This window comes from Lissotriton helveticus, chromosome 1_1, assembly GCF_964261635.1.
Source record: "Lissotriton helveticus chromosome 1_1, aLisHel1.1, whole genome shotgun sequence".
Lineage (NCBI taxonomy): Eukaryota > Metazoa > Chordata > Amphibia > Caudata > Salamandridae > Lissotriton > Lissotriton helveticus.
In genome coordinates, this window is record NC_136057.1 from 1,401,153,932 (window position 1) to 1,401,175,977 (window position 22,046).

The window sequence follows — 22,046 nt, forward strand, 5'->3', positions numbered from 1 at the left end:
AGCAAAAAGAATCTTTTGACTTTGACCATAGTGTCAAAAAAGTTGATCTGTGCATTGGTGATATTGTAAAAGTCAAGAAAGGAAGATTTACACGAAAAGGAGATAGTACGTTTTCATGTCCTTTGAAAGTTGTCAAAGTTTTGTGCAACTCCGCCTTGTTGAGTGATGGGAAAGTTTGGCATGCTAGTCGCATTGCAAAATTTAAAGGTGTAGTTGATCCCATCACTCTTCAAACTGATTGTCCAGCACATCGGCCTATTGGGTATGATTGGATCGAAGATATCACGGTTGACACTACAAATTCTTCAAGTTCTGATGGTCAAGGGAACTATAGTGTAATTTCAAATTTCCAAAGCGAGGGAGAAAATAGTGACTCTTCTTCTTGTATTTCATCTAACAAAGAGCGTCAGGTGGATCCCACATCAACGAGTTCAGGGCAAGTGCTTGATGGAGATTTTCATGTAGCAAGGGCCAGAAGGATTTGTGTTAAACCTTTTTATTTGAAAAGTTACATTGCATAGTGTGTTTCTCTTAGTTTATTTTATCTAAATGTACATATTGGTTACATGCTATGATTTCATTTAGACTCAATCTCATTTGGCATTGTTGTGCTTTGTTTATTGCATTTTATTTAATTAAAGAGGGGAGAAGTGTTGTGTTGTTCTTCTCGTGCCTGGACTGCTTGGCTGTGTTCTAGAATGACATGTGTCATGTAGAATCCAGCTGGCAGTCTGTGGACGGTACGAAGAGAGGAGTGTCCTGTTGGGTTCAAACCTACGAATAAATCTTTGGATACTTCATTACACTGTACAGCGCAGCACATATGCATAGTCGAAAAAACAAGGATAAATGAAAACATTTCTCCTTTTAATGCCCGATTTTCAGTGGTGTTCATTTTCGGCGCTAAACCCCGTCTACTAATGTTAGTAAATAGGGTTTTGTGTCAAAAAGCAGAGGTGATTGCATGGGAACGCCCATGTACCACCCATGTATCGCCCCCTTGATGCAAAGTAATGCAAAGCAGCGTTTCACGCTGCTTTGTGTTACTTTTACATACAAAGAAACTCAAATACCAAAAAAGGTTTAGCATCGGTTTAGCGTTCAAAAAGTAATGCTAACCCAATGTGAAACCTTTGTGAACCTTGGCCAGAGTAAGCGTATGAGGTGTTCCTAAAAATCCGAAAATAATTTTGGCATCCCCAGTGGTTTACTCGCAGCAGCGGTGCACACCTCTTTAACTTTAAGAAGGTTTTTGTTGAATTTGTTAAATTATTTTTCAGTCACTGTTTACTTACATAAGTGAGCAATTTCATTGGTAATTTGAGCGTCGTCAGTATTAATGCACAATCTACCATCGGAGTAGTTCCCTGTTGAACCAAGTTATTTATTTATAAAGTTTTATATAGCGCGAACTTGATCCCGAAGGATAGCAGAGTGCTTTACAATTTGAGGCAATTAAATAACTTCCCACTCTATTCCCCTATTAACCCACATCCCACTATGGAACTAAAAATGCAAAATTAGAACAAAAAAATGTAATAACTACTACAATTTTTACACAGTAGAACAAGTCAATGAACAATCAATTGAAAGTAGTTAGTTTCTGCTTCATCACCATTTGCTTCTTTTGATCTGAAAATCTCTTCTCGGTTCTTTGCGCCCACATCTTTTTCTCTGCATTTCCGGTAATGGTTTAAATTGGGAGTTAGTAGAGGAATCACCAATAGTAAAGGGGAATCGTTCGTTTTTAAATCACAGGTTTGAGAGAATCAAATCGGATCCTGCACCATTTGGCTGGTTATTGCATATTCAGAGAAGAATTTGGTATCAACTCTGATTTTAAGCAGAAACATATTTTCATGGGGAGAAGCTGCAGTAAACTAATTAAGTCATACATTCTTGTCACTTCAAAAGTACTCTACATTAATGTTCAAAGCTCTTTCTACTCCGATTAAGCTCTACAAAGGCAGTTCCATATAGTCAAATGTTCTTGTATTGATTTTAATAATGTGACCGGTTTGCCTATATGCACTGACAAACCCTGCACAAGAGAGCTTTGCGTGATTGTCGATGTGTTCCAATTGATTAGGTCATTCAGGTGAAAATAAGTAATTGCTGATCTGTTCATCGAACAAGCAAGATAACAAGAGGTCATTCTTTCTAGTTTAAACCAGCCTGTTCACCAGAGCTTCTACTTAAGGAGCCTCTATTGGTCAAAGAGGAAAAGGTTACATTTTCAGGAACATAGCTGCAGGGACTACATCTGATTTAATGACAATCAGATAAGATCTCAGCCAATCAAGTTTTGAGAAGGCCTTTCTTTCAGTTAGGTATGTAGTTTCTGCTTCATCACGATTTGCTTCTTTTGATCTGAAAATCTCTTCTTGGTTCTTTGCGCCCACATCTTTTTCTCTGCATTTCCGGTAATGGTTTAAATTGGGAGTTAGTAGAGGAGTCACCAATGTTAAAGGGAATCGTTCGTTTTTAAATCACAGATTTGAGAGAATCAGATCGGATCCTGCACCATTTGGCTGGTTATTGCATATTCAGAGAAGAATTTGGTATCAACTATGATTTTAAGCACAAACATATTTTCATGGGGAGAAGCTGCAGTAAACTAATTAAGTCATACATTCTTGTCACTTCAAAAGTACTCTCCATTAATGTTCAAAGTTCTTTCTACTCAGATTAAGTTCTACAAAGGCAGTTCCATATAGTCAAATGTTCTTGTATTGATTTTAATAATGTGACCGGTTTGCCTATATGCACTGACAAACCATGCACAAGAGAGCTTTGCGTGATTGTCGATGTGTTCCAATTGATTAGGTCATTCAGGTGAAAATAAGTAATTGCTGATCTGTTCACCGAACAAGCAAGATAACAAGAGGTCATTATTTCTAGTTTAAACCAGCCTGTTCACCAGAGCTTCTACTTAAGGAGCCTCTATTGGTCAAAGAGGTAAAGGTTACATTTTCAGGAACATAGCTGCAGGGACTAAATCTGATTTAATGACAATCAGATAAGATCTCAGCCAATCAAGTTTTGAGATGGCCTGACTTTCAGTTAGGTATGTATGCCCTAAGTGGTTTATAACTTACTCCTTGTGAAGCGAAATCTAGGAGAAACAGGAGGCGGAGTGGGATGCAGTTTGGAAGGCAGCCAAAGGGAGTTTGAGAAGCTTGCAACCATCAGTGTTGCTTCTATTTTTTCATTTGAGAGGAACTTCTTGTACTAGGGGCATAGAGAAATGAAGGACGTCATAAGCGATTGGAAGAGCCTTCTCCTAAGGCAAGCAAAAGGGATCTGGAATAACACATTTTAGAAGGGCATTCCTGTACATCTGCAATTTTCATGGGATGGGAGTGAATATTAGTTGCTTAAGTGTTTACCTTGGGTTGCTCGTGATCATTAATCTGATCACTACACTAGGTAATTGGAAAAATTACACTAGTTAGTATTTGAATTCAAATGAGAAATTTCATTTATTTGTGGTTTTATTCAAGTTTTATAAACATACAGCAAAGGATTGACAAGTTTAGAAAATGCAGGGATTTAGTTTGTACACCTAATGTAGGTAATCCAGCCATAGAGCCAAGTGAAACATACATCAAGCAATGGGTCACAGCAGATGTTTCACTTAAATAAAGCATATCGGAAATTAACCCATTTACGTCCAAATGTTAAGTATCTAAACAAGAATATGGAATACTGTAAAGTACATGTCATACATCGCATTATTCCATATATGTGGGTGGGTGCCATCATTGCAGTTCATATTTCACACGTCGTCTTGGGCGAGTTCTGGTGATCATCTTCTTCCACTGTGTTCAGTGTATATATTCTTAATGGACACCAAATGTCCCTGGAAGACCTTGGGAGGAACTTTTCATATTGCTCTAATTACTTGTTACAATAGGTTAATTCTTTTAGCCAACACCTCAACCCAATAGAGCGATCTTGGGGTCCACTGGGCAGGTCAGTTTCGTCATGTCCGACAGTGTGGTCAATATAGTGCTCCAATAGTTATTAAGTTGTGGACACTGGCAGGCTAAATGTAAAGAGCAAGCATGGGGGTCCCTGCAGAGCCTACAATGAGCCATAAGGCAAACCACAACGTTTCAAACCGAGTAGAGTATAGTCTGTGGAGGTACTTAAAGTGGATCATTGTATAGAGACTATTCATAGACCGAGCGTCTACTCGCGTACAGCAATACACCCAGTCTGTGTCAGTTAGCAGATCAATCAAGTCTGCGTTCCATTTATCTTTTTAGGTAGGGACAATCACTGGCGTCTTCCTCTCAACTCCTGCATACAGCTTAGATCTCAGGCAATTGATGGTTGTCGTCAGCAAGAGTACCCTAGTGAGTGAAAATATGTCATCACTGAATTGTTTTAAAACAGTTGTATTTATTAATTGGTATGATTTGTATCACATCTCATTATAATGTTTTAGCTGATTTTACAAATATGCAGCTCTCCTAAGATGTGGATAGTTAGAAACCTTTTTTTATTTAAGCACGTCACAAGAACATAGGCTTCTAATTTGGCAGATAGAAAATATCCTATTGCCTTTAAATTAATGTAAACTGAAATCAAAGTTTAATAATATAAGAACGACTAAAAACCAAAAAAGGATTTTAAAAAATGGAAAGAAAAAAAACATTGCCAAATACTACTGGCTCACTAGCCCTGGCCCATTAGTGCATTTCTTTTTAAGCGGATGTGTACATCTGATCAGGTAAAACATCATCACTCGGAGACCACAAGGGTAAGGTGCTTCCGAAAGCCATCTATGTCATGCTGGAGTGTGTGGAGGGAAATGTGATAGACAGTTAGTCAGAATAAGGGACTGAACAGCCGACCCGAAGCCCCCTCTGCACTTCTCTTTATTTAATTACACAAGGCTGAGAGGCATTAAAGAGGTCTCCAGGCGACACATGAAACAAGCATTGGCATAGCCAATAGGTCTCGCTTTTGGGACCTTATAAGTATTTAGTTATGCAGCACAATATCCTTGGTGCAACAACATCAACTGTTGCATGGCTAAACACGTGTAAGGTCCCAAAGGCGAGACCTATTGGCTATGCCAATGCTTGTGACCATTGTGTCAGTGCAGAATAAGCCAAATGCGCTCAACGACCTCACTACCGGATGTCTAGGTGGCCAAAAAACAGAATCCAGATGTGCCCTTAAGTGTTCTGCAAAACACACAAACTTGTATCAGCAGGAGCTGCCTGACGAGTTATGCTGGGAGCTTGTGATCCGCCGACCCCCTGCCTGTCACCTGTTCTGACAGCACCTGGAGGTGGCCAGGCTGACGGACACAAGGCCACCTCTGGGGCCTGCCAGCACAACCGAGCACGCCTGATCATCCCCCCCCCCCCCCACACACACACACAGACAGACAGTACTTGTGTGCACTGACGGCCAAGCGTGGACATGTTACTGTCAGACGTCCTCTCCTGCGTTGGAGTAAATGGTTAACATTGTACAGTGGGCCATTGTTCGCCAGCCCTTGGAGTTCGGGAGATAGGATTCCTCAAAATGTTTAAATAGTCCACACAAACAACTAGGATGTCAGTAATGAGAGGGTATGTCTGGTAGAAACTGTCTCCATCCTCAGCAGGACTGGAGTAGAGTGAGGCAGCCCCCCCCAAAACAGATGCCCCCACCCCACTGACCGCCTTATGCCCCTCCTGGCATGGGTGGGGTCTGCGGGGTGAGACCCCTGACCCCTCCAAGTGCACCCACCAGGGCAGGAAGGAGAAATGTGTTAAGAAGCAGAAACCGGTGGGACGAGGAGCCTCAAATTAGATGAATAATGCGCTTTTTATTGATTTACATTAGGAGTAAAGATGAGAATAGGAAAGATGGGGGAGGGAGCGAGGGAAAGTGTATTTAGAGAAGGGAGAGCGGGCAATGGGACAGGAGAGGGGCAAGGGTAGAGGAGAGAAGCCAGGGGATGAGAGATGGGAATAAGGGGAGCGAGGAACGAGTGTGGAGGAGAGAGGGACACACACACACACACACACACACACACACACACACACACACACACACACACACAGAGTGGAACCGAGGGGAGCAGAAACACGGAGCAGCAGGAAAGACCCAGAAACAAAGAATAGAAGGAGAGACACGAAGAAACAATCGGAAAACTGGAAAAGAGTGGGAGATCGAGAGCAAGAAACAGAAGGAAAGAAAGAGTAAGAAAGAGTGAAGAATGGCAGAGAGGACCAGGAGGCAGGGGAGGGGTCTGGGTGGAGGAGGTTGTAGAGAGGCAGACAGAAGAAATCGAGTGAAAGCAGAAATATTGAGAATAAACAAGAAAGTATACGCGTTGGGGGCGGGGCGAGAGGGATGAGAGAAAGACGCATGGACATGTGTGCAGTGAGATGGGGAAACAGTGCCTGTAAAGCTCCAGCAGAATGTGTAAATAGATGAATAAAGCAGAACCACACTAAAGTGAATGAATCGAGATAATTTGGAAACAAGCCCGGGTTTGAAAGTGGTGCGGCAGTGAAAGCACATATGTTTCAAATTAACGTCGGCGGGGGAGGGGCAGAGGAGCGTTGAGAGCACTGAAAGCTGAATACTGCAAGGAAAATGAAGCGGACGATGAGGGAGTGGGAGAATGGGAGGGGTACGGGAGGAAATTCACGCGCTATAAGGCTTAATGAGCCATTACAGAAAGCCAGATGGCAGCTGTGCACGTCCACGCGCGAGTAACCACACGCTTGAGGCCATCAAAAGCCTTTGGTAGCACTTTGAAAACCCAGTTACTAAATGTCTCACCAGAGCAATGCCTGTGCTGGCTCAAGCGAGACCTACAAAGAATATTCGGGTTCCTACGAAGGAGCCGAGGCTCATATGCGTTTCAACCGCAAAAATCTTGAGCATGCTCGACTGTATGAACTTCAACAAATAAAGTAGTTTAAATACATATAGGTTAATGTTTATCTAAGGCTAGAACCATGTGGTTCAAACTCCATGGGCCCGCAAAGCCTCTATAGCTTGCCAGTCTACTGTAGTGCTTTGTTGAAGTGCCAAGTTTCTCTTCTTTGCATATAGCGCTTCCTTACATCACATCTTTGATCTATGGAACATTACCAACTGTCAGTTTTAAACCATGCTTGCAAGAGCGAGTTGTCCTCACACTGATTAATTTACGTTTAGGCTTTTTATTTACCCATTGAGACTGAAACTTACTTCTGTTTAACCGGTTTCTAGAAAGATTGTATACAAGTGTCTGAGTAATTTATTTTGATGTTGACCATAATTCAGCATTACCAAACAGGGTACTAGTTTATTTTGGTTGTACATATATTATACACAAAGCATTTTTCTCATGTACACAACTTAAACTATGTCTCGATTACAGACTCTCATCCTGGATAATTGCCTGAATTGCATGATCTTAGGCAAATCACCTCCTTTTGCGTCATTGTAATAGTTTGTAGCACCTACAAATTATGGAGTTTAGATGCACTTCACAGAATATTTACACTCATATCATTTGATAGCTATACAGTTGCTACAAATATAGGATTTTAATAACTTGATTGTGTAGTGCACAGCACACTGAATTCTCCAACACTCATTGGGAAAGTTCTTAAATATTTTTCGTTTAGGTTTAGTTACTCATCTTCATAAACGTCATCCAGTGCAGTAAGCCGATATACTAAATAAAAAACACAACTGTTGCAACCATTTTTAATTATGAGAATTCTCATTTTAAATGTCTTTAGTAGTGTCACTCGGGTAATTCTTACAATGGCACCGTTCTAGGTTTGTCCTGCCACTAGGCCAAAACCACACCACTAGCTTATTTTCTGCTCGCCTCATGAATGTTCTGGCTGCCCAACCCTAGAGCTTCACCGAGGGCTGTGAAAAGGCTGTAGAATCTAAAGGCAATCTGTGGACTCAAAGAAGAGTGAGCGGAACTGTCAAGTATGAGGAAAGAGCTGTCCCTCCCCCAAACCAGGAAGACCACTACAGGGCCCATCTCACTGGAACAGGATGAGGATGAGGATGTCTCAAGCAACTGATCCGCCCAACAAACCACATACAACTTGCAACCCAGCCAACAATCAACCAAAAACTGGAAAGCAACCACAAGGGTAGGGAGCTTCAGAAAACCTTCCAGGGTTGTGGAAATGGTGAGTCTGCATGGCCCCCGATATGCCCGCACTGCTATGGCCTGTGCGGTACCAGTTGTGTTTGTATATGTGGAAAGCTTACACGGTTACCACATTTGGAGTAGTTTCTCTGTGGATTATAACTGTACTGGCTCACTGCATATAAAGGCTCTTCCATCCCCCTGCTCTTAAAACAATCCCCTTTCACAAGCATCGAATTTAAAAAGGCGTTGGCAAAGGCAAAATATTTCACCTATGGCAGAGCTATTGGCTTTGCCAATATCTTTTTGCCATGTTGTACAGCAGTGTGGCTGGGAGGTGAAGGTGACTTTATGGCTCTGGGATGGGTCGAGGTAAAGGGAGGTGAGAGTAACTTTAGAGTTATGGGATGGGTAAAGAGAGATGAGGGTGACTTGAGGGTTCAGGGGTCGGTAGAGATAAGGGTAGCTGGAGTGGACTTAAGGGGTGGGTAGAGGTAAAGGGAGATAAAGTTGACTTGAGGGTTCAGGGCAGGGGTGGGCAGCGATAAAGAAAGCGGAGGATGATTTGAGGGTTCATAGCAGGGGTGGGCAGAGGTAAAGGAAGGATAATGGTTACATGCCACAAAATTATATTATTAGTAGTTGCTTGCATTCAGCTCTTTGAAATATCAGCAAATGTAGCTTCAACTGTTGGTTTCAGATTGTCTGGCTAGCAAAAACACAAAAAAGTAAACCTGCGAGCATGCAGCACGAAAGAACATTAATCAAGAAACTAAACAGTCCTTGGGCCACGCTCCAGGGAGGAGAAGAAGCACACAGAGACAAAGTAAAGCATGACAAGAAAGAAAATAAGATTGATATTAAAGCCAACCAATGGTAAATGGTGGATGGACAGGCTAATTGCCCCTTTTCAGAAGTAAAAAAAGAAAAAAAAGAAACAATAGCTCCTCAATGGCGACAGTACATGCAAGCGGTCTCAGTGAGACATTAAAAACACACTGCTCAGCACTACTTATCAGTCAACAGTGGCGACCTCCAAATAAAGTACAAGAAACAGTTTATTTTCACATCATGTATTGATAGACAACACTAAATGTAAATGATCAAAAACAGTCATTCTTTCTCCCTGAGCACTGCAAGGGGCAGCAAGACCTTGCACTATCAAGTTCTGAAGAGTTAGACCAACAAAGAAACGTATTTTATAAATGTGTAAAAGAGCAAATTTAGTTAAAATAAAAATACATATACAATTGGAGAACAAAGATGACAGAGTGAAAACTGTTCAATTTAACAGGAAAAAGTGTGATGGCACGGTTAATTCTAAAAGCCAGATTAGCCATGCATTCATCTCAAAGTGTTGTCCTTTGGCATGAATTCAGTCTCTGGGGCTACTGTTGTTTTTCTGTTTTCACTCTTACTTTCTTCCAAATGCAGCTGTTTGTGTTTGGTATTAAAATGTTTTTTGTTTCCATGGATTTGATAAGATAGGATAGACATTGACTACTAGGGTCATTTGGCTCTGCAAGGACACTACAGCCAGTCCCAACTCTGTATAAGCATAAATGTGTATTTTTTGTATTTTCTACATAGCGCCAGCTGCGCATAAAACTGTGTAAATACACACAATGAAGTACTGGAACCAATTGTCCTACCCGCCACTCAGAAGCTCCCTTGTAGGTCTGCAGTGGGATATGCCTTGCTGACAAACTAAATAGTTTAAAAAAAAAAAAAAACTTGCGCACACACAACTGATGAAAAACAATACTAAAACGAGAGAAAATAAAAACTATGGAAAGTGCATGTGTTAAAGTGAATTTAGGTTAGGACATCACAAATCCAGCACCACAGGCATTCTATGGACGTATGGATCTCATGGCGATTCTCAGAAGCATTACATAGCTTCAATAACTTTTCTAGGGAAAAATCAATAGGAAATCGCACAGTTTATAGGCGTTCAGAGAACATCAGTGATCATGTGTAGAAAAACAGTCTTGATTTGCCTAGATTACCTACCAACTACAAAAGCAATTAGCTATCTTCATAATCAAAAATCTACCATTTTAAAATCTATACCTTGTTTTAAAAACTTTGGGAGTGGTGATGTTGGGTCTGCTTTGATCGTAGACAAACTGCCTATACATATGGCCTCACAAGAACTGTGAACACGAAAACCGAGGAGGAGAAAAAAACCTTCAAAAAGATAACTCAAATATAACAATTTCCATTCCCCATTAATTAGAGGTATAGGGACATAAAATCAGTTGGAAGACACCGGTGATAAAAAACACTGAATAAAAATGAATGGACAGTTCTTGAAATATGGGATGTCTGACACTCAACAAGTAGAATAAAAATATGCAAAATGTTCATTGAGATAAATACTGCTGTGGAGAGAAATCTCAATAAAAACATTTTTTGGGGTAAATCACCCCAAAAAAAAAATCACACCTAAAAGGATGTAAGAAATGGCCTTCAAATTTCTGCCATCATATAGTTCTTCATTAAAAAACATGCCCCCCTACTACCCCCGGTCAACTAATGGCTAGTAAAGACAACCCCCACCCTCTTCCCAGCTTTAAACATCTCATAGATGTTTTACGGAGGTGTCGAGACCAAGTGCAGTGAAACATAGGAAACAGAGGAGAGGCGGATAGTAAAAGAATAACATTGAACAGAGGAGGAAAAAAAGGAAAGTTCTCTCTAAAGAAAGCCAATGAAATATTTAAAGACAAGAAAGAGAGGGAGATACAGAGAAATTGGCATAATTTCAAAGCTAACCACTCATTTATCTTCTCAATCTAGCATGCGTAGACAGCTTTCCCAAACCCCTCCCAAATGTGGGCTTCCTGTGAGCGAACTTTAAGACATTTGTTGGTGGTGCTCAGTGGAAGCTCTGCCGCCGTGGAAGCGTGGTGTGGAACAGGCTCTTGCCTCCTGCCATGATGTAGGTGACTTCCATCTGGTCAGGAAAAATCTCCACATAGACAAAGCCCCCCATGGAAGAGCCCTGGGCATAGTAAAAGCGCAGGAAGCCCTCAGGGACTTTGTTTTTATGCTTGAGGGAATGTTCCATAAAGTTGCCAGCGCCGCTCAACACGTGACCAATGCCAGCTTCATCCTGAATGTACTGTAAAAGGAAACAAGCATTGACCAAACGAAAATGGTTGACTTTCGCATAGTACATGGACATAAAAGTGTCTAACAGAGGGGAACATGCAGACAGAGACACGCACCTACAGTCATTCAGGCACCCATAAAACGAACACTCGTACAGGTAACATAACAAGGAGTACATCTAATAAACGCACACATGAACAAAGACAAATAGCCAACTGGCTCAAACACGTACATCAACAGCACATACAGATACCAATGTACAGAGACAAGTGAAGGCTCAGATATGCATACAGAACACAGCAGCAAAAACATAGGTAGACATTCATGCATCTGTGCGGAAATGGCTGATCAGTGGATACAAGCTGTCTGGTTTGCATGTGAAGTGTGTCATTCTGCTCTAACTGTACCAACCTTGCTGGAAGACTTAGCCAGTAAGGAAATTCTCCTACTACAGGCTTATGTTTTTAGGTGTGGCTACAGACACCTTTAGCTGAATGAAAGACTCCGTTATATCAGTTACTCAAAAAGGTACAATATGTAGAACCGACATAGGGTGGGTTTGGATCAACCCCTTCAGCCACTGGCTTTAATATTTGTCATGCTCTGATATTAACTGGATTGGCTGTACATCAAGGCCATGGCTTTATGAGGGAATCTACATTGTCCTAATATGTTACCTTTACATTTTGTTTATGTTTTTTTTAAATACAAAGTAAAGATGTGTGCACTAGTACAGCTATGCTCAATACTCCGGCACTATCAGCATGAATTTCGACAGAATTGGGATCTGAGAAAATATGATAATCAGGCCCACAGACCAGATGAACCAGAAAGCATACGTAAAGGAACCATTTAAAGGTTAGTATAAGGTTCAAAACTAAGGACACTTTCTGTTCTGGATTGTGGAGACAAGATCCACATATGGACATTACAGTCTGAAGAAGATTACCTCCATCACTGGACGGTGTACTTCCCACTCATGGCACTCTAGCGAGAATCAACAAAGAATCTGCTTTCGCCGACAAGAAAACTCCCTGTTGCTCTGTCCAGCACCACAGGCGAATTACCTCCTAAAGCATGGTCCATAAATCCACATTGTTGATGGACTTTGGCGGTTGAGTCCAACACAATATGGAAAGTGCTTCTCAAGATGGAAGGGAAAAATGCCTTTGTGGCATGACAGACTGCGCAAACCTCCAGTGTGTTTATGTACATCTGCTTCTCTAACGAGGAGCAAGGTCCTCATGTCACCATGTTGCCTAGGGAGGCAAAGAAGAGTCCATGACACTGTAGCCGGTTCCCGTGAAGAGCTGAAAAGATGACCTACCTAAGGTTGGAGGCATCCATCCACCAATGCAGATCCTGATAAACTGACTGGAAAATCAGCCCCAGAGTGGAGTCCCTTAACATTGAAACCACTGTTTTCTAAGTTACCACTGAAGGGCACTCACCCACCGTTAGGGGTGGGCCACCAGAAGGATGCACAAGGCTATCCGGCTTAAAAGGCAAAGGATTGTTAAACAAGGATCTGAACTAAATTGAAAAATTTGAGAATAACCAGAAAAATATCTGCAATCCTTTGAGCCAGCGTTGTCACCTTTCGCAGATAGAGTCGCATTCCAAGGTGCTGGAGAGCTAATGCTGCGGAAAGGTTTTGCAGACAAATTGGGTGCTTGGAAGGATGGTCAGACAGGTGAGTTATCTGCAGGAAGACGCAGCCTTCAGAACTGCACATTTCTTTGCAATTTAAAATGTTAGCTGAAATGAGTGGACAGGTTTATCAATAATTGTGTAATATAAGGAGGAGCAAAGAACTGGAAGAGCTCAAACCACTCTAGCATCCCCTATCCCAATTCATCAGAAATAACTATGGCATTTGCAATGACTGACTGCTGGGTGCACTATTGTGTAGCAGGGCTCGCAGGGGATTTCTGAGCACCTTATGGTTAAAAGAAAGAAAAGAGAACGTTTCTTAGGATTCCTAGAGTATAATGGCTAGAACCACGGGAATGGAGATAGAAGCACTCACATCTCTACTAGGCTGCATACGATAAACAGAGACAAGACCTCTGTACAGAGGTTCTGAGTGAAGGGTCAGCCATCAGGCCTTGTATCCTACCTGCAGATTATGGTCATGTCCACAGAAGTAAGCAGTGGCATTGTACTTCCTCAGGAGCGGGTTGAGGTGCTTAACGAGGCAGTGGGTTGGCCCATGCTCAGCCACAGACCACACTGGGTAGTGACCTGCCACAAGAAGGTAGTCATCCTTGGACTCAGACATCTTCTCGTTCAGCCACTCCAGCTGCTGGTTGGCCGCTTCCTCACTCTGTGGCTTCTCTGGTTGCTCGCTCTGGAAATCATCAGAATTGCCACACAGGGTAACTGTGTCGATCATCAGGATGCCCACGCTTACGTTGGTACCAGGGATGGTAAACTTCAGGTCATAGTAGTAGTTGGGGAAGTTCCTGAAAATGGAAAGGACACCTAAATGTTAGTGCAAACAACTTTGCAGCCCTTGCGTGTCTATACACTGGCATCTTGGAAGGCGCTCTAAAACCAGCATGACTAAAATGAGGTGAAAAATTGCTAGGAACAAATAATTGATAACATACATACCGGTCAGCCCATCCAATCAGTTTTACCTGCCCACTCTTTGATACATAAATAGTTACTGCCTTTACCCCAGTATTAATTAGTCTGTGCAAGTCAAGTTTTTCTTTTTTTTTGGCTCATGCAGCATCTTGCCTTATCTACTTCTTATAAGAGGTTTTTCCATCAAGTTTACTTCTTAAGATGATAGTTGGAGCCAAACCCCTGTGTCTCTGAATAGGTCGTGCCCTAAAAAATCCTACACATGGTCATTCTCCGCAAGCTTGGGCTGGATCCCACAGGAGTGTCTGCACCAAAATGCTCTTTTTACAATATTTTGACCCCAATGGTTATCCCTCTGGGACTACTCAACAAATGCATGATGGTCAGGGTACACCTACCCTGCCACCTTGTACTTTTTATTTTGTTCTTATAAACTCAGGACAAGGGACGTAGTGCTCAAAATGACGAGTAACATTTTGGTTGCTGTTGAGGCCCATCAATCACATTGCTTGGCCACACCCAGATATCACTAACTTGTGAACCTTAATTTCCCAAAAACGGCTTAACAGATTTACACCAGATCACAAAAAGCATGTTCCAAAGTAAAGATCTAGCTTACTGTGTAATTTGGCATCTGTTCATGAGTTTCTTTAGAAATTGCAAGGGGAAAACGAGTTAAACCCCGCCATTTTTTCTTGACTCCAGCTTGATGGATCAAACTTTTCAGGAAGGAGCGGAGTGGATGAAAAATTTTGGGCTTGTTTTGTGAAGATTTTTTAAATGGCACCAAAGTTATTACGAAAACAAAAAACACTTTCCTATGGAAAAAATTACCTATGTATAATTACACAATGGCAACCACCATGTACACATTTTAATATACATCTATATATACGTTACCCAGAATGCACCTTTTTTCACTAATGATTTTTTCAAAATTTGCACTAAACATAAAAGAAGGCTCATGTTAGAGCTCGATACCCGTGATCAAGCCTTCGGCTGAAGGCGAAACGCGTTGGGCTACTGACGAGATGAGAAAAATAAAACAGTTGGTTTGAGCTACAAAACTTTTGCCTGAGAGTGCTTTTTCTCCGCTTTCTGGCTGCACGCCGGACCAGATAGATAGATAGATAGATAGATAGATAGATAGATAGGATATTTTTTTTCCCACCGTTAATCCTCATCGAAAGAATCAGATTCAGGAGGCACAGCGGGGCTCATAACACCGTCATTCTTTATTTTAAACATCAGGGCATGACGCGTTTCGGAGGGTTTCCTTCATCAGACGTCCTCGATGTTTGAATTGCCACTGTTACACTCATACTTTCTTAGTGTCTTTAAGTGTTCTCCATCACTGAAGTAGTGTGGGATTATATATATATCACCACACCTCCCTCCATCCGGACAGAGCAGAGGCCACACAGGGGAAATCCAGGGAACCAATTTATTGACTCACGGCAAATGCATTTCAGCCGGACGGCCTTCCTCAGTGCCTAGCAGCATCCATCTGGTTTCCCAGTCCCAATAATTTATAGTCCTTCTTCGTTGTTGCCGAATCAAGACACACCGCCTTCTACTCAGGTGTAACTACTTCACCCAGGTAATCCACAGTGTTGCTGAGAACTACCGATCCCACAATGCTCTTTGTCTGCAGGTGAGTAGTGCAGATAATTTAATCATTACACAAACACCACAGGTAGTATTTTAACACATACCTATACACAGAATATTTCTAAAGGGGTAACAGGGTCCTAATTTATGAAACCAGGTCCCTGGATTTGTGAGGGAGATGGTGTACCAATGTTGGGCTACACGGTATGAATAGTGGATTAGTACAAAAGAGGTGGGTCCTGTTTTTAGGTTGAGCCAGCGCATGCGTACTGTCCCTTGCCCCTGTTCTTTAAAATATATATATTTTTTTATCTAAAAAGTGGCTTTCAGCCAACCTATTAATTAGCTTCTTCGTCACTCTCATTTCCTTAATCCTCATTGGTCAGTGCACGTTGTCGTCACTTCTTCTGTGTGTATCCATCTCTTTGATGCAACAAGAACAAATTAATTTCTTTACTGGTGTTCTTCCACTGCTCGCACTCAGATTGAGATACTTTTGTTTGGTTTTCTCGGTGTCTGGTTCACCAGTGGTGGGGGTGGTAACCAGCCTTAAACCCAGCGTTATGGAGAAAAGCTGCTTTCAAGACAAGCTGGTCTGCCTATAATAGTAGAACAAGCTGGGGTGGAAGTCCATCTGAGCCTAGTGTCTTCCCAGTTGCTAGCCACAGCAAGGCCCCTCAAATTGCAACAGTTTTTTTCTTCACATAATGTAGGCTATACAAAATATGAATACAATTGCTAGAACTTTGCAACTTCCGTTGCTGCATTTCCCTACCTAGGTTACAGTGAGATGCCATATGCACATTTTATGGTGTTAGGAGACTTCACCCTAGATATGGACAAACCTTCAGATCCAGGGGTGATCTTCTTTACCTAGATCATGCCCTGTCTTGGCTGCGCATAACAGGTGTCCAAACCTACCCACCTGATAGGATATACTTTAGATCAAATTGTTTCTAATATTAAGACTGTAACGTTTGACCAACTCCTACGGGCTCAGTCTCAAATGGCCAAAATCCAATCATAATCAGCCCCCTTCTGAAGTAAGAACTATGACTAGAGCCTTTCATAAAGTCCCACCATCAGATCTATGCAGTGCTCTGGAAGCAGACCCCCTCCTCCGTCTGGAGACCCTGAATAAGATGCTAAGCGCACCGATGACTGGATTCTCAACAATATCAACGACCTAGCCCCTCTTAACGAATCACAATGCCTAAGAATTAAATAGTCGGCCCTTGGTTTAAGGAAAATCTGCGGTACCGTAAAAAGCACTGTAAACGGCGTGAAAGAAAATGGTGAAAAAACTATAACATGACAGACAGAGGCATACATAGATCCGCATTAAAGGAGTACTATTCTTAGGTACAGCTAGAAAAAAACAACTGTTCCTTGAAAAGAAAATTGAACACTCAGATAAAAATCCAAAGACATTTTTTACATTGTGAATCCACAGGCGATAACTAATCGTCTACATTATTCTGTGGAATGGTGCAAGCAGCTGACAGAGTATTTCCATGCTAAAAAAAAAATTACAATTCAAGCAAGTTTGCTGAATGTTACTCAGATAGCAGAAAGCCTCGTCGAGGTGGATGGTTCTAACAAAAGTACTCTGGAGGCGCCCACTTTAACATACCTTATATTTCTGGGGATGAATCTCTAATGGCCATTAAGAGACGTACGTAAGGGTCCCCATTTGATACCCGCCTAGCCTGCTCGCTAAGTGGTTCAGGTTATCAATCCCGTTGTAAACAGATTCCTGAATTAACCGCATTGCTGCGGCGGCTATTCCGCCGCAGTGCTAAGGGGGCGGGGCGGCCGCGCGGCGGCCGCATGCTGGAGACAGAACCGCTCAGTCATCAGCCGCGGTTGGGCTGTGCTCATGACGGAGCGGTTCCGTCATGGCCCGCCCGCTCAATGGAACGCTCAGCGCAGGCGCGGAATCCGTGCCGCGCAGGTGCGGCGGCCGGGCCATGACGGAACCGCTCCGTCATCAGCACAGCGCCACCGCAGCTGATGACGGAGCGGTTCCGTCATCAGCATCCAAAGGGTTAATCACGGTCGTCCGGTACGGTACCCACAAGATAGAAACATGCTAAAATCTTACCCAGACTTAAAAAACACACTTTATCTATCCTCCCTTATATGTGTATGGATGAATCTCTAAGGGCCATTAAGAGACTTAATTCAGGGGCCGCATCTGATCCCAGCCCGTCCACCCTAGTCGCCAAAATGGCTCTGGTTATCAGATCCTTTGTAAAAAAGAGTCCTGAATGAATCCCTGCCATCCGGTAAGGAGCACACTAGATAGAAACATACTAAAATCTTACCCTGAAAACAGAAGGCCGACCCCAAAGTTCAAGCCAACTACAGGCCGATTTCCCTTCTTCCAGTACTTTCAAAAATCTTATAAAAGCACGTTAACTCACACATCTTGGGTTACCTTGTAAATAATAAACTCCTTCACCCTAGTCAGTCGGCCTTTAGAGCCAACTGTAGCACCGAAACAGCTCTTTTAGAATCAATTGTTCACATCAAAGGCACGCTAGACACCGGTGGCTAGGCTGTTTTGATTTTGTTAGACCTATCAGTGGCTTTTAATACGGTCCCCAAAAAGAGTGTTGGCCCACCTTTGGGCTATTGGGATTGAAGACCTAGCCTTGAAGTGGCACCTCCTTTCAAATAATAATAGTCAAGAAGTGTGGATTCCTCTGTGCTCATCCCCAATCCGTGCACAGGCTGTCGTAGTCCCTCAGGGGTCGGCACTGAGTCCTACATTATTCAATGCTTACCATACAACGCTAACTTGGCAGAGGCTCTGGGGGCAAAAGTAATATTGTATGCAAATTACACTCAGTTGCTTTTTACCTGTGAAGAAGCAAAGGAATTTGTTCGAAAGGCTATTAAGTACTGTCTTTCCTAGGTGTTCAATTGGCTATCATCTAACCAACTAAAATGCAACCCCAATAAAATAGAGATGATGTTTTTTGGCAACTCCTCGCCTGAGGTGTGGGGCCACAAGACACCCCCCCACCAGGCCGCCTGCTCCCAGGTACACAACAAAGTGCAGTAATAAAACCTGAGAATTCAAATATACGCCAAATTCAGACACTGGAGGGCTCCTGTTTTGGGATGCTACGCTCTCGGAAAAAATGCTTTCCTTTTCGTCAGTAGAAACTAGGAAACTGAGGTCCAAGCCCTGATCACCCTCCAGGTTTGACTATGGAAATGCTCTCTATTTAGGCCTCCATGGAATATCTTTTAAGGCGTTTAAAGGTAGTCCAGAATGTGGCAGTCAGAAGAATTATCAATCTTGATCCAAGAACACATACAACTCCACACTTTAGGGCACTTCATTGGCTACCCCTCAAAAAGAGGATTCTTTTTAAGACATTGGTCCTGGAACATAAAGCCCTCCATAAGAAGGGAGTTGTGTACCTGAGTAAGAGGATAAGTATTGATGTCCCCCAAGAGATCTGGGATATGCACACCGCCATTTAGCCAGTAAACCAGTATTCCTAAAATACACCGGGCCAGAACCGAGGGAAGGTGTTGCTTAGTTCAACGGCATGGAAAAAACTCCCTGTTTTCAGGAAGAAGATAAAAACCTGGCTGTTCTAACAAACTGAATAAGACAAACTCTTTTTTGCAGTTGGCAGGCTTTCCAATTTTCAGCACCAATTTTCAGCACCGGGACAATCCAAGTAGTATGCGTGCGCTATATAAATGCTTTTTTGTTCATTCATTCTTTCAACCATAAATATATAGAACAGTCTACTTGTGCCATCTCCTGGATACCAGTTATATTAGCAAAGGCCTGAGAATCAAAGACTTGAATTTATCGCGTGATCGGATTGAACTCAGAAAACTGATGCCGGGAAAGATTGACGATCGAGCAGGCTTTCTTAATTTTTATAAACCGGCCAATAAGGGTACTAAAGGTAGAGCATCTGGGGGTTTAGTAATTTGGGTTAGGCAGTCCATTAGTTATAGACCGGTGGAAATCCCAGTGAAAAACCGTGATATTCTGGTGATTAAGTTAAGTAGGGAAAACCACCAGGATATCATTCTTAATATATATGCTCGAGGCCTCCCTGGTGGGAGAAGCCCGGCTATTATAGATGAGTTGGACTCCTACCTTGAATTGATTGGGAGAGACAAATTAATACTCGTAGCAGGGGATATAAACTGCACCTTTGAACCCCTGAAGAGTGAGGGTGAGGACTTGTGTTCTGAGGAAGATGCCATTTGGAACATTCCGAACCCGACACTGAATTATATCAAAAAGGGTTCAGAGGCTGCTTTGCATTGGTTAGGGCTGTGCTTAGAGTGGGGTTTGAGAGCGGCCAATGGGAGCACGATTTCTGATAAAGATGGTCATCCTACTTTTGATAACGGGACTAGTAGAAGTAGAATTGATTATATTCTGGTAAAAATGGAGTATTGGTCCCTCTTGAAAGACATGGTAGTTGTGGTTCGTTCTGAGAGCGACCATAACCCGTTGTCCTTAAGTTTAAAACTCCCTGGTGGCTTAGGCAGAGCTCCTGTAGCTACATGTGTTACTGCAGAGGCTGTTCTGACAAATGACAGAAGAAGGGTCAGATAGTGTAGGGTCCTGGCGGATCCCGCCATTTTAGAGGGCATATCCTTGGAAGTCTCATCCACTTTGAGTGCCATACAAGACCTACCCCCCAATAAGGAAGCAGACCACCTGATTAGTGATTTACACGAGCAGTGCTTTAATAAATTAAAGGCCCTCCTTACCTTACCTCCGAAGCTTGGGAAAGAGAAAACACCCTGCCCTGGTAAGAAGAAATGGTATAATAAAAAATGCAGGGAGGCATATAGGGGGCTTAAAAAAGCCATAAAATCATGGGTAACTTTAGATATTAAAATGGCGCGACAATTGTACAAAAGGGTACAGTGGGAGGCTAAGAGAGAGTGGGACGAGTGCTACTGGTCCGATCTATATGAGGCTAGTCTTTCCTCTAATCAGACTAAATTCTGGGAAGTTGTTAAATGGGGCAGAAACCCAGACTCACAGTCTCCAGTTAATCACGTCTCGGAGGAAGCATGGGTGGATTTTTTTTCGTCTCAGTTTAAAGCCCCCGAATACGATCTCTGTAATGCCCCGGTGTTTGGGGTCCCTTCGGATGCATCTCTCTGTCCTCCTTTGGTGTTTATGAATGATAACACCGAGTCTGCACTTCGGTTGGTTCAAGCAGGGAAAGCCCCCGGGATGGATTGTATCCCGGATGATCTTTTTAAATCTGACCCCCAACTCTGGGTCCCTTATATTACTCCGGTAGCTAATGCTATTGCCAAGGGGGCAAGGATTCCAGAGTCTTGGAAAGGTGCAGAAATCCTTCCCATTTTTAAAAAGGGGGATCGTTCGGTTCCTAGTAACTATCGCCCCATAAGCCTCAGACTCCTTGCAGAAAATCATCACCAGGATGGTTCTAGCCAGGGTTCAAGGGTGGATGGAGATGGAGAGTATTCTCTCCCCATTACAGGCTGGATTTAGATCAGGCACCAGCACCATCGACCAGGTCTTCCGGTTTGTTCTGATATACTGGAAGGTGGTGCTGTTGGGCGGAGGGACCATCTATGCCGCCTTTGTGGACCTTAAGTCCGCCTTCGATCTTGTGCCCAGAGCAAAATTGTGGGCTGTCCTAGATAAACTAGGGCTGCCGTCCGAACTCCTTGAAATCCTGGTAAGAATGCATGAGGGCAATTTTGCTAAGGTAAGGTGGGGGAGACAGGGGCAGGTAACGGACTGTTTCCCCGTCACGAGGGGTGTCCGTCAAGGGTGCGTTTTGGCACCAACTCTTTTTATTATTCATTAATCAGGTGGTGAAATTTTTTACAGACACTCCAACTGATGCACCAATCTTGGGTGGGACTAAGTTCCCATTGCTCATCTTTGCAGATGATACTTTAATCCTCTCTAAGACATGTTGTGGTCTTCATAAGGCAATTAACAGATTTGAGGATTTCTGTAAACTAAATGACCTGCAAATAAATGTGAGCAAGACTAAATTCATGGTTTTAACAAAAAATCGTCCTATTAAGAGCTATGTTAGTATGAATGGAGTCGCCCTTGAACAAGTAGATGTTATGACCTATCTTGGAGTGACTTTAGACTATCGCCTACGATGGAACCCACAGGTTGATGCTCTCCACCTCAAATCTGTACGCCTAACAGGTTGCCTAATCCAGGAGCAAAGAATGTCTTTGACCAAAAGGGTTTTGCCAGCACTAAAGATTTATGAAGCAAAAATTAGCTCTGCAATTTTGTACGGGGCTGACCTATGAGGTCATATGGACTTAACCCCCCTAGTAAGGGCTCAAAATAAATTTGTGCGTAAACTGGTTGGCTTACAACAATCCACACCAATTAAACCCCTTTTGTTGGATATGGGTTGTACGCCGATAAATGAGATGGCACGGTACCGGCTCGTAGCACTGTGGAGGCGGATCTGGACGTCGCCGGATCTAAGTCTCTTTGCTGACGAATTAGCGGAAGTAAGATCAATCATGGGTTCTGGCAATATCGCATGGCTCCGGGAGGTGAAAGTAATCTTGGAAAGTATGGGACTCAGCCAATTGT

General features: G+C 42.7%; 1 protein-coding gene across 6 annotated transcripts in view; it reads right to left on the minus strand.

Moving 5' to 3' along the window:
• Positions 1-9,176: 9,176 nt before the first annotated feature.
• The window catches only part of ACP5 (acid phosphatase 5, tartrate resistant), a 589,255-nt gene continuing 576,385 nt past the window's right edge, over positions 9,177-22,046 (minus strand). For all 6 annotated transcript variants that reach the window (XM_078684666.1, XM_078684647.1, XM_078684662.1 and 3 more), the window contains 2 exons: positions 13,356-13,701; positions 9,177-11,246 (listed from right to left, as the gene is read on the minus strand). In XM_078684666.1, coding sequence (XP_078540792.1) covers positions 11,001-11,246; positions 13,356-13,701 — 592 coding nt within the window. In that variant the 3' untranslated portion in view covers positions 9,177-11,000. The remainder of the gene's footprint in view (positions 11,247-13,355; positions 13,702-22,046) is intronic.